This window comes from Cricetulus griseus, chromosome 6, assembly GCF_003668045.3.
Source record: "Cricetulus griseus strain 17A/GY chromosome 6, alternate assembly CriGri-PICRH-1.0, whole genome shotgun sequence".
Taxonomy (NCBI): Eukaryota; Metazoa; Chordata; class Mammalia; order Rodentia; family Cricetidae; genus Cricetulus; species Cricetulus griseus.
In genome coordinates this window covers 52,768,865-52,782,261 of record NC_048599.1, presented here as the reverse complement: position 1 = coordinate 52,782,261, position 13,397 = coordinate 52,768,865, and the positions used below count along the sequence as shown (strand labels likewise).

General features: G+C 40.0%; 1 protein-coding gene across 5 annotated transcripts in view; it reads right to left on the bottom strand.

Moving 5' to 3' along the window:
* Secisbp2l (SECIS binding protein 2 like) overlaps positions 1-12,981 on the bottom strand; it is a 50,236-nt gene extending 37,255 nt beyond the window's left edge. Inside the window, exons 1-5 of one of the 5 annotated variants that reach the window (XM_035446060.1) lie at positions 12,793-12,981; positions 6,905-6,946; positions 4,281-4,459; positions 3,041-3,365; positions 1,403-1,532 (exon numbers count right to left, since the gene is read on the bottom strand). In XM_035446060.1, coding sequence (XP_035301951.1) covers positions 1,403-1,532; positions 3,041-3,365; positions 4,281-4,459; positions 6,905-6,946; positions 12,793-12,816 — 700 coding nt within the window. In that variant the 5' untranslated portion in view covers positions 12,817-12,981. Of the gene's footprint in view, positions 1-1,402; positions 1,539-3,040; positions 3,366-4,280; positions 4,460-6,904; positions 6,947-12,792 lie in introns of all 5 variants that reach the window. The other 4 variants (XM_035446059.1, XM_035446061.1, XM_027421951.2 and 1 more) reach the window with 4 other exon arrangements.
* Between the last annotated feature and the right edge of the window lie 416 nt (positions 12,982-13,397).

The window sequence follows — 13,397 nt, the reverse complement described above, 5'->3', positions numbered from 1 at the left end:
AATACCTTCACTTGCTGAGCCATCTTGCAGCTCCCTTTCTTGATTCTAGCCACCTTATATTCTTATTACATAATAATACAAGCTTGTTCAAAAGTAAAAATCTGCTACAAGCAGAAAGACCTACTTCTACAAAACTAAGTAATTTTTATCTCTTATTGCTGCCCGGTAAACCTCAGAAGTGAAAAACAAACTAAGGAATGGAAATGCTGATAGCATATACAATCTACTCAAACCATGCCCCCAATTCTTACATTTTAGGAGGCTGTCCTTTTGAAGACTTAAGGAGCAAAGTACAGTCTTTTCAGAGTCTCTAGCCCTGGCTGTCCTAGAACTCACTCTGTAGACCTTTGCTAGGATTAAACTTGTATGCCCCTCACCCATCCAAAAAAAAAAAAAAAAAAAAAAAAAAAAAGCAGGCTTGATGGCATTTGCCTTTAAACCAGCTCTTGGGAGACAGAGGCAGACAGATCTCTGAGTTTGAGGCTAGCCTGGTCTACTATACAGAGAAACCCTGTCTCGGGGAAACACAAAAAAGTAGTAGTAGTAGTAGTCTTAAGAACCTTGCTAAGGTTTACCAAAGGATGCAGAAATGAGTCACTGTGAGGAGAAACAGACTTGGAACACATGACTTTCCCCAAAACTACTCCAAGCATGGCAGGCAGCCTATTAAACACACTGGTTTAAGCCTTACAAACCACACACCACACAGCACTGGACATCGACAAGATGGCTTTTTAACTAATTCCCAGATTCTCTTTCTGCTCCTGAAGGACTTAAGCACATGTAAAAGATCATACAACTAAATATCCAACAGAAAAAGTTGAATAACAGAAAGCAACAAGCTGCCTTATCCAAGTCAATCCAGAGCTTGTCTGGGGGATTTCTCTTCTTTTTAAAAAGTTTTTATGAGCATAGATCACTTATATGCTATAACAAGTTTCATTATGACATTTACAAATTTTTAAAAATTCATTTTAATGTTTAATAGGGGGAGAGTGATGTGCTTGTAAGTGCAGGTGCTCATGGAGACCAGAGGTATCGATTCCTCGAAGCTGGAGTTACAGTTGCCTGTTGGGAGACAATCTCTCATCCTCTGCAAGACAAAGTATTCTTACGCCCTGAGCCATCTCTCCAGTCCTTATGATATTTTTTGAGACAGGCTCTCAGTATGTAGCTGAACTGGTCTTGAGCTCACAAGGCAGAGACAGAATCCCTAGCACCGGCTAGCTAGACATACTAGCCAAGACAGCCAGGTCCAGGTTCAGCTTAGAGCCCCCACCACCAATATGCAGGGAGGAAAGTGACTAAGGAGGACACCAAGCATCAACTTGGAGCCGATACACACACACATCTAGCCATGTTCACAAGAATAAACAAATAAACAAACAGACCACTGTCTTACCAGTTTGCTGGGAAGCATCTACCAGGAGCACAATTTTTGATCGGCTATCAGGACCTGCTGAGCTTGTTTCTTTCTGAGTAGCCACATTCTTCACCTGTGGTCTTTTGTTTTTTATATGTTGCTGTAGAAGCTGTGGCTAAGTTTAAAAGACAAAAACAAAACAAACAAACAAACAAACAAACAAAAAAAACAGAAAACCAGTAAACGTATCAAACATAAACTACACATTACATCCATTACAAAAAGACCTAAAAGTACACCACAAATCAGGGGCTCTTAGGTGATTTTGTGGAATTATTCACTGAGAAGCAATACAGGCTAAATAATGTACCATAAGCACATTTACACATATTTTTCAGATAATTATTAACACTGTGATTAGTAAAAATCTGAGTTTTTAGTTTTTACCTGCATTTTTATTTTTTAAATCAGCTACTAACAATTAACAAGATTTTATAGTGCCATATGAAGAGTTAAACATTTTTATTTTAAAAGGCAATAAAAGCATGAAAAGTTACCCTGTCACTAAATTTAGGCTCATAACAAAGATGAGCAAAAATATTTCTACCTTGGAGTCCAAACAGAAACTATTAAAAAGCTGACTTCTTTCTTTAAATTTTTAAAAATAGGAGTAATTTCTCAAAAGCAATTTCTTATACACCAGAACTTTGAATTTAACTTCAACTTCCTGAATTGGAACTGCTGGGAAGGCATTCTGAGAAGTCCCATACTCTGAACACCTGGAAACTATATACTACAATCTTGCTTTTTAATACCTCTTCCTTTCATTCTTGGCAGTCCCTTGACCCACAATGTTTCCATGAACCAAGGCAAGAATCTTCTCAAAGTAATCTCAGCTGCTTATTTGTTTTTAATTTTTAAAACTTATGCCAAAAGTCAGCAAAGACTTTCTACTGAGGAAGCTAGCTAATGGAATCTGGGAGAGTGGTAATTCTCCATAGTAGTAACACAGAGAAATGTCTTCCATCAGTTCAACAGTGCTGGCTATAAACAGGCTTTTCTTACAGCTTCGATAAAAGCCCTTAATAGAAAAGCAGCCTGGGATAAACAGAATTCTCCCACGACTTCAGGGAGCATTACACTGCATCTTTAATATATACATAAAACTTAGGTCAAATGCTGGCCTGGAACCCAAGTGGCTTCACACTTGCTTCTTAACAAAGTGCTTTCCCTACTCATAATGAATCAGAACACTGATGCTGAGTTGAAGGGATCTGAGGGACCACTAAAGCTAATCTTTCTCATTCTCCTGCTGACTTCAGAAGCCTGAAACAGGCTGAGGCACATTCAATCACATGATCCATTTAATGTTGGCATCATCACAGTGCAGTTTTAGCACAAAATTAAAATAATTTAAAAATAACTGTGCATGGTGTTTATGTAAAACTCCATGAATGATCATGGAGATGATGTAACATTATCCATCAAGAATAAGGGGAAATATATAATCAGGAAAAATGATTTAAAATAATATGGCTATAATACTTTCTATTAGTGATGAATACTTTGTAGCAAATTAAGCATTAAAGGCCAATGGAGACAAGCAGTAAATTGCTTATACTAGTATTAACAACATATCATGTTTAAAAACTACACACAAAGAAAGTGGCTACTCACTTTTGGCACTACCGGCCCTCTGTTACCATTCCTGCTCCGATGACTGGGCAATGGGAAGGCCTGCCCCAGCTGATTTGGACGCTCGGTGCATTCTGTGGTTATGGCATTGACAGTGTTTGCAGCCTGGAAGGTGCTGGAGTAAGGTGTAGGAAAAGGGTGATAGAAGCCCATAACCTGGGCGCAGGGTGCTGGCATCAGCTGGTAATAGGTGTACTCTGTGGACACAGGTGGCTGAGCAGATATAATGGGGTAGGCAAGGTAGGGTCCAGTAGGGCTTGGGCTGGGTTGTTGCCATCGTATATCATTGTTATATAAAGGAAACTGTCTGCAAAACCAAACAAAACAAAACAAAACAAAAAAAATCTATTGACGAGTCTAAGAGTAATATTAAAGCAGAACAAACAATAAAGACATACAGAACAGTCCCTTCACAATAATTCTAGGAGAAAAGGCAAAACAAATGCCATCATGTGTCTTTTCTGTTATAAGAGATGCCCTGCACTTATAATAAGGGTAGACATGATAGTATAAAGGGATCTAGCCTGAGATCTGGCCGAATTCCACATCCCTTTACTGCTACAGTGGGCTACAGATGTGTAGATACTAGTTGCTTCAGCCCACAGACAGTCACACAGAGCCATACAGCCACAACTATCTCATCCATTTATCCCACAGTGCTTCCTGTACGTGGCATAACTTGAAACAGGCTGAAAGTACATCTATATGTCAACACCATGAACTGTAGCAACGAGGGCCCCATCAGACGTCTGGAAGGGTCAGCAGGCACACCACAACTATGTCAAGTCCCACCCTAGATGCTACCAGGCACATGCTATTTGAGCTACCAGAACTTTGCTAGATTAGGGAAAGCAGCATAAGTGCACACTCAACCAGGGCACCCCAACACCAGTCCCTCATGTCTTCTTCTTGGGCCAGGCCCTGTCCTGACTGACAGGTGTGAGATTAAGCATCTAATCTCAAAAAAGGTCTCTTGTGTTTCACATCTCCCTTGGGTCACTACACTGCAATATATTTCAATGGCATGCTCAGAAAAATGCATTTCCTCTTAGAAAGAAAAAAAAAGCAATACATGTTGGCAGCTTTCAAATTTCTGCATATTTTACTTCCTATTAAGAAATACAAATAAATGATTAAACTTTGAAAGTTACAAAAGAAAAAGACTAATGTACTTTGTCAAGTTCTATATGCCCATCAATAAAGAAAAGAATAGAGAAATTACCGATTGGACTGGTTTTCCTGGACAAATGGGTAACAGGTAATCAGATAACTGGGGATTGGTGTTGGTTCAACACCAGAAACACTTCCATTATCATTTGGGAGAGCCATAGGGAGCACAAACGCATCCAGATTCTTCTTCTGGGGAATAAATGGCTCTACTTCAGCGGAAAGTTTGACATTCTTCAAAGAGAAAACAGAATGCATGAGTCAACAACCAATACAAATTTGGCACTTCTAAAGACACTACAGACAGTACTCACAGAACACATAGAAGGAACAGCAATGTCAACTTAAAGTAAGCAAATAACCAGTAAAACAGGAAGGATTTACCAAAAGTCACAACATTCCAGTGAAATCATTTCTTATACAGTCAAGCTGCTAGAATAATCAGGACTATAAGAAAGTCATATCTCAGATCTAAAAATACCTTAGTAACAAGAAATCTAGCTTCTCAGACAAAACAGTATTTTCTGCTAATTTTGTAAGGGAGGAAGTCATTCAACATAAATTCTGAAGAAAAATTACACTTCTTTGAATAGTCAAAAAAGTAGTCTATTTCTGCATTTCCCATTGCAGGAAATTAAGTTTTGTATCATTAAACTACAATGAGGGGAAATGTCTAAGATGAATCAAAAACATAAGGGGAAAAATTATGTTTCATAGTTAAACTTGGAGGGAAAAAATGAGAGTAACTTTTCCCAGTAGATACCCAAACACTAATGTGACCTAACACAGACTTTAATGTCAGTCTCCTTAGTTCCTGGGTATCTTTCTTATGATATAGTTCCAGAAAACTAAAAGCCATATAAAACTACCCTCTGAGAAAATATACACATGGAAAAATATTAAGAAAATGAGCTCTGTAACTATGAGGACAGGAACACCCTCTTAGGAAAGAGGGGGCTGCAACTGGGAAGAGGTATCTGGAGAGCTTAGGGGTCCCTGGTAAGTTCTGTATCTTAGCAGAACTTACGAGCCGTCCAACTTGTTATCAAGTTGTACATTGATTTTAGTAATTTTATACACATTATATTTAACAAATTTAAGTTTCTGAAACAATAGTACCTATAGGAGGTGGGCACAGTGGCTCATTTCTGTAATCTTAGCCCTCATAAGGCTGGAGCAGGAGGATTGCCAAGAACCTGAGACTAGCCTGGGCTAAATAGTGAGTCCAAGTCAGATGGGATATAACAAGACCCTACCTCCCAAAGAGGGGGTGGGGGGTAACTGGGGACCTAATCCAATTGGTAGAGTACCTGCCTAGCATGCACAAAGCCTTGGGTTCAATTCCTAGCACCACATAAATCAGGCATGGTGGTACAAATTTGGAATCCCAACACTCAAGACGTAGAAAGTCAGGAGGATCATAACTTCTAAGTCATCCTTCCTCTGCTACATAGAATTCAATGCCAACCGGGGCTTGAGACCTTGCCTCAAAAACAAAAAGAGAATAAAAAAATAGAAAATCAAAAAAAAAAAAAAACTATGGCATAGTCTTCAAAATCAGAATGCTAACCATGCAAATTTATAATCTAAAAAATACTTAACTCCTTTTTATTAAACAAAGTTGTTGAATGCAAGTCAATACTTCAACCACTCAAAACAATTACCTAGCTGGCAGTGTTAGCACACATCTTTAATCCCAGTACTTGGGAGGCAGAGGTAGGTGGATCTCTGTGAGTTCAAGGCCACTCTGGTCTACAGAGTGATTTTCAGGACAGCCAGGGCTACGCAGAGAAACCCTGTCAGGGGGTGGGGTGCACAAAAACAAAATAGTCCTAACCAGGACTTTTTTCTACTAAAGTCATTAAGGTGACATTTAATAAAAGCTCCCACAAAAACACAGGTCTTTCTTATAAAAGTAATAACAAATGCATGAAAGTTTAAAGGTAAGACTTAATGGACAGCTTTTACTCAGAAAGACCAAATGATCCATCAACAGTCTGGGACATAGATGAGAAATTCATGTTAATAGTGTAAGGAGACAGATCTGTACTACAAGCAGTATTTACTCAGTTCCTCCCTCCCTGCCCCACTGAACTGTGGAATCTGTATTCACACTATGAACCAAACTTGAAGGAGCAAGAACACCTACTTGTGAACTATGGATGGTTTCCTGAAATACAACTCAAGCAAAACACCTTCAAGTGTTAGGGAGATGCAATTCTCCCTCTGCCACTCATTAGAACTAAACACTGATATACAATATACCATACAATATACCAGTAAATGACTTACCTGGGAACAGAGGCTGACTTCCAACAATGCAGAAAATAAAAGCTTGTTTTATATAGTTTGTACACATGCACAAAGCAGGAGAAATCCCATTTTTCTTTTTAAAGATTTTATTTATTTCTTATGTATACAGTCTTCTGCCTGCATACCAGCAGAGGGCACCGTATCTCATTACAGATGGTTGTGAGCCACCATGTGGTTGCTGGGAATTGAACTCAGGACCTCTGGAAGAACAGTCAAGTGCTCTTAACCACTGAGCCATCTCTCCAGCCCTGAGAAATCCTATTTTAATTACACTAAAATGTAATTTTTATGATTTCTTTTAAAAATCAGAGTTATTCTAAACATGGAAGAACTCTGAAGAGTTGTAAGCTCTAAACTAATACTTACTAGTTTTTTTATAAAGCAAGGAATACGAATACATTGAAGAGTCTATAATGAAAAAGGAGTCATAGTAATTAAATTAAAATAAAATAACACTTTTCTTGACTCTTTCCCTATTACCCTCCCCCCTCCGGCACAGTAAAACCTCATCAAAAATCAAAACAACCTAATCAATTACTTTGGTAAGAAATTCAAATTCTTTTTCAGATCAAAAGTTCTACACACAGCTTAGTTTGTGTTTTATATAAATGTATATTATGGCCTCAGGTAACTTGTTCAGAAATGTATGGCTTCTCAAGCTGATGTGTACACACCCACACCCCCCCACACACACACACATACACACACACAGTGCACATGAACGCATCCTTGAAGACTAAGGCTTGTACTGGTTTCTACTCCAAGTGCAATTCTAGATACCAAAGTTCAACAATAAAATTCACAAACATTGAAATGATCCTTTGTTTTAGCAAAGTGAGAGAGACAGAGGCCACTGTGGTCAACAGCTGCACGGGCAGAAGATGTCACCAGAAGGAACAGACTGACAAGCTTTCTCTACAGTTTTAACTTTACATGTTTTCTGAAGTTGTTCATTGTGATCTTGAAGCCTTCAATTATCTACCATACATCTAAACAGCCCCAAAAGCAATGCTGAGTACAAATAATCCTTTAAAGTTCAAATGTCAAAATATAAATTTTGTCAATTTTTAATATTAGTATAGAAATCAAAGAAAATGTTTTTGAAAATATTGAAAAATTAGAGTAGTTACTTTATATAATATTATTCCTCAGTTTCAATTTCCATGTTTTAGTCACTAATTTTTATTGCCTTTTTTAAAAAGTGTCTCACTATTTCCAGGTTAGCCTTGAACTCATGATTCTCCTGCCTCTCCCTCTCATAGGGGCACCACCATGTCTAGCTCATGATCTGTATGTTTATATAGACATTTTTAAAGGGTTCTTTCATGTTTAATTATATGTATGTATGACTATATGTGTCGATGTGTGGTAAGTGAAGTACATGGGTTTGTGTGGCAAGAGGGTAGAGTCCTGGGGAGCTGGAGTTACAGGTGGCTGTGAGCAACCTATGTGGGTGTGAGAACTGAAGTTGGGTTCACTGACAAGTCCTATGCTCTCTTAACTATTGAACTATCTCTCCAGCCCCTCATAATCTATATTTTGAGAAACTAAATTTTATAGAAGGGCTGGGCTGGAGAGATGGCTCAGCAGTTCAGAGCACTGACTGCTCTTCTTGAGGACCCAGATTCCATTCCTAGCACCTACATGGAAGCTCTAGTCTGTAACTCCAACTCTAGTTGGTCGAATGCCCTCCTCTGGTCCCCACAGGCACCAGGCATGCACATGTGCACAGACATGCTTGCAGCATAGACATAGACATAAAATAAAATAATAAAAAATATAAACTAACAGAAACAGTATAACCATTGTTGTATTATTGTCTGCTTCAAAAACCCAACTCTGTGGTAAAACTATCTTTCACAATTTCCTAAATTAATAAAAAATCTGATTAATCCAGTCTGTGAAAATATTTATGCATTCCACTCATTTTTAATTTTGAACATATTAAAAGCAAATGTCAATAATAAAATGACATTTATACAAATAATCTAGAAAACCAAATATGTTATCAGAACACAGAAGTATAAAAGGTTTCCTCGAGAGCGTTCCTTAGCCAGACTCTGGGATCACAGAGAGCCTAAAGGATGACTGTACTAGCACAAGCTGGCTGGGAAAGGGACTGCACCAAGGTGAGCGGGAACACAGCCAGGGAGCACCCAAAGCACATCAAGGCAGAGCATGCATTCTGAATTCTTCAGAGAAGCCTCCAGGAGAATGCAAATAATCTCCCAGATTAAGCAACAGAAAAGTGACACCCACCTAAAATCAAAACTGAAGTAGAACATAATGAGACATTCTCCCACAGTGAAACTTGAGAGCATGTGCCGCACACCCACAGGAAGGGGCGGTGGGAGCCTCCACAGTCTAGGTTAAGGTGAAAAATGCACCAAACAGTAAGGTGCTTTTTACACCCCCTGCTACGGATATAATAAGTGCCTTCTAGGGGACATGAATGAAGCAGATAGCTGCACTGTCTCTAAGTAAAGCACTTGTCAAGACAAACTGCAACTCAGAGCACACTGAGGAAAACGGCAGGGGATTTACACAGAGTGACCACTTTCCTCCCGACCCACACACTTTTCCACAGGACTATTAAAGCCTGTTTAAAACTTGATAGAGTTTTCTTAAAAACAACAATAACAAAAATCACCATTTTACATGTAATATTAATTCTCATATATCTAATTTATTAATTTCTGCTTTTACATTTATTTTCTTTCTTGCTGTAAAGTTTCTCCCAACCTCTTGCCTTGGATGGATAATTTTATTTTCCTTTTAAACTTCGTAACACACAGAGTATTCATGACTACACATCTATCTCAGAGCACTTCAGGCGTATTTCATAGGTTTTACATATGATATGTAGTTATACTTTCCTAATAGCCTATCATTTTATTTTTGTCTTTGGCCTTTGATATTTACTTAATACTTTTCTAATGACTTCTCATTTTTTTATTTTAATTTTAGGCTTGAAATAACTTTTTAAATTTCCAAATGTTTTCTCTAAATGAACACACTTCCTAAGAGTATTATTTAGCCTGATGGTGGTGGCACATGCCTTTAATCCCAGCACTCGGGAAGCAGAGGTAAAAGGATCTCTGTGAGTTCAAGGCCAGCCTGGTCTCCAGTAAGAATTCCAGGACTTCCCCCCAAAAAAAGGTCAGTTGTATGACTAGATAGTAAAGGTTTTATAGTAACACTTAAATACAGTTGCCCCTCACTAACCAAGGCAGGTTACCAGATCCTTGCTACAGACCTGACAGTCCATGGATGCTCAGCTCTTGGAGGTGTTCACACGCAGGCCATTCATACCCTCCAGTGTACTGCTGACCTATCTCCTTACTGCTTACAACAGCCAGCAAATTCAAGGGCTGCGTAAGTATTCCTCTCTTACACTGTGTTGTTTAAGGCACAACATGGATACAACCCTCTCATGTTTAATACAGACTAAACGTTTTCCCCCAAAGTTTTTCTGATGTAGTTTGTAGTCTCAAAGGTTACAACCTGCAGGTGTGGAAAACTGACTACGCATTTAGTTTGGAGTGCTGGTATTAGCTAAACAGTTATAACAGTTATATATTTGTATTATATTACTTTATGTTCATGTGTGCACATGATGTGTACTTGGGGTGTGAAGAGGACACTTTCAGAAACTGGTTCCTTCCTTTCTCCACGGATTCCAGGTTGTCAGACTTGGTGGCAAGTACTTTTACCAAATAAGCTATCTCACCAGCCCAGTTTTACATTCATATTTGTGACAAAACTGCATGAAGCCACATTCATTGTATTTGTTTTTCTAGGAATCAAAGGGGCAAATAATCAGTGATTTTTGTAGATTATTTTAGAGTACTGTGACACTATAAAACAGTCTATAAATCTCAAGGGAGTCACTTCTACCCTTATGTTTTATTTAAAAATTCCAAAACAATCCTAGATTTCCTAAAAATAGAGACACCGAATCTTTATAAACAAATGAATCCCAGGATTTATTCCTCACACCCCTTTACACAAAATTTATGATGATGATGAAGAAAAATGAGGCCATGGAGATGGCTTGATCAGTAAAGTACTTGTTGGGAGAGAATGAAGACTTGAGTTTAGATTCCTAGACCCAGGGGAAAAGCTAGTGCAGAGGTAGGGGCCTGTGATCCCATTGCTGAGAGGCAAAGGCAGAAGTATCCTGGGGCTTGCTGGCCGGCCAGTCAGTCTAGCTGCATCAGTGAGCTCTGGGTTCAGTGAGACACGTCATAAAGTAAGGTGAGGAGCCATTGAGGAAGATATCTGCCGAATCCTGACCTCTGACCTCTACATGCAATTTATTTCCCCAACCCTCAACATACACACAGGAAAATGGATCATACCAAGTAAAAACTGTTCTTGTAACAGCTACCTCTGGCAGTTAAAATTGAGCTACGTGTTTTGTCTTAATAGTAAAAGAGAATACTCCTGAGAGGCTCTCCATTGGAAGATGATTTCAGTTGTTATTACAATGAGGGCTATCCATCTAACACTGTATTACCAATGACTTACTTCCTAGAACATATACAAGGCTTATCTATTTATAAAACCAGCTTTTGTAAATGGCAGTTTTAAAAGCCTATGGCATGAATGCCTTCAGACACAAATGTTTAGATTTGTTACCCTTGTGCAGTCCTCCAAGGATTTATTAATTAGGCTAACATAAAATGAAACAAGTCTATTACTGACTACAATTAAAAGATACAAACAAACTAACTTATGTAAACTGCTAAGCACCACATCAGTTAATGCTGTAGGCATTTTCAGAAATTCTGAATGTAAGCCAGAAATGGTTTAAAAAGAAAAAAAAACAAAACATTTGGAGGGTGGTGGGAATTTGGCACAAATACTTCTTGAGGGTTTTTACCTATTTAAATGCTGTTTAGTAGGTCTCCCACTACAGGCTGGGCTGAGGCAAGAAGTATTGAGGTGGGGGACAAAAAGAAACACAAACAAAACAAAACAAAAAAACTGCTTTCTTGTGTTTTTTTTTTTTTTTTCCTAGCTCTTAGATTCCCAAGTTTAGATTCCCAAACTCTTAGATTCTTAGTTTAGTAGATGGTGGAGTTTGTGGGATGACAGAGGAGGATGCTCGCTAAGCACTCTGGTATACTTGCTCTTAGGATAATCACATGTAGAGAGCTATGCTAAATGTTACCATCTTAAATAGATAATTACATTTCCTCTAAGATGAAAGGAGCTCTGAGTATACATACATTACTGGTTCAGAATGTCCCACCCTTTCATTAGAGTTGCACATGCAAGGAAATTTCCTTTTCTTTTGTCAAAGTTTGAAATCTCCCATTTTTTTTCAGAACTACTTTCAAAAATGTTTTAATTGAGTTTACTACAAGCTGTAACAAAATACTCTGGGCCACAGGGAAGTGTGTATTTACCAAGAAGCACCGCATCAATTTTCCTCTGCTACTTCGTGCTTCTTAATAAAAAAGAGTTGTAGTCTCACGAAGCTTTTCTTTCATTTGTAAATTAAAGTCTGTGTGGCAAGGCGCTGTGGAAAGTGCTGAGGCAGGAAGACCGCTCCTAAACGATCTAGGATAGAATGGCCACTATAACAACTCTCAACAACAGCAGAGAGAGAGAGCTGTGTTTTGGCTTGAAAAGAGTGTAATTCAAAATCAAAACTGTCGCTAACTACATAAAAACATATACAGGAATTTGGGAGATGGCGTCTCGCTCATTCGAGTTAATTAACTATTTGCAAAACTAACAGGCAGGTCACCACTGTTTCTTCTCCCTTCAACTATGTGACTAACTGACCACGTCTCTGGAAGAAGATAACTGACAGTAAACAAAAATCAGAATCAAATTAAGTCGTTTCCAGAGAAGCTGTAAAACACCGGGGGGAGGAGGAAGCATGACACTATTCTTTTTAAGTTATTTTTCACATTGTCACTGGCCCTTCCTCCCAGCACTTACCAGCAAGAATTTGATGCAATCAAAAACTGAAGAGACCACTAACGGAACTACTATGCGAATACGAAAATGCGCTCAAAATGAACTCTTGCTCCATTTTTTAAAAGGATAATTATTTGCAAAATAACTAGCTAGGAAAACAAGAGGTAGTCTCTTCAGGAAGGGAACACACTCCAGACCGCTGCAAGAGCAGCGCTTGTATCCGCCGAGCACAGACCGGCCCCGGTCCACCTCCCCGGGCCTTCTAGCCGAGACGGCCTGGCCCGCCCGGAGGCCCGAGAGCAGCCCGGGCACTCGCGTACCTGCTCGGCCGGCGCTCGGTCCATGGCGCCGGCGACGGGCGCCGGCTCTAGTCGGTGTGCGCAGCGCCGCGGGCCGCTTTCTCCATGGCCCCCCGCTCGGTCCCGCCGGCTCCCGTCCTCTCCGCACCGCCGGCCGGACGCCGACTCGGCTACGCCACTGGCCCGGGAGGCGGCTCCAGCTCGCGGCGGTGGAGGCGGTGGCCGCCCCGGGGAGGGATCATCTGGGACGGAAGCCGAGCGGGGCCGAAAGGGCGGAGGCGCAGTAGGAAATGGAGGTGCTCAGGGGCGGGGACGGCCGAGGAGCAACCCGAGTCGGGGCTTCTGGAGAACGACCAAGGCCACGGGCACAGCCTGGTTGGGAGCCTGGAGTTACAATCCTCCCCGAACTAGGAGAGTTCGGCCTCCCCGAACCCGGGACGACTCTGTTGAGTTTGCCGGGACCTCTCAGTCTCTTCAGAGGCCAGAACTGACTTGGGATATTGGAAGAGTTTGTAGCTGCTAGTCATGTGATCCTGCCAGGACTCTAAAAGAATGAAAACAACAGTCTTGCCCTCAGAAAAGTGCACAAATAAATTGCATACACAGAGTAGCCATGGCAAAGAAAC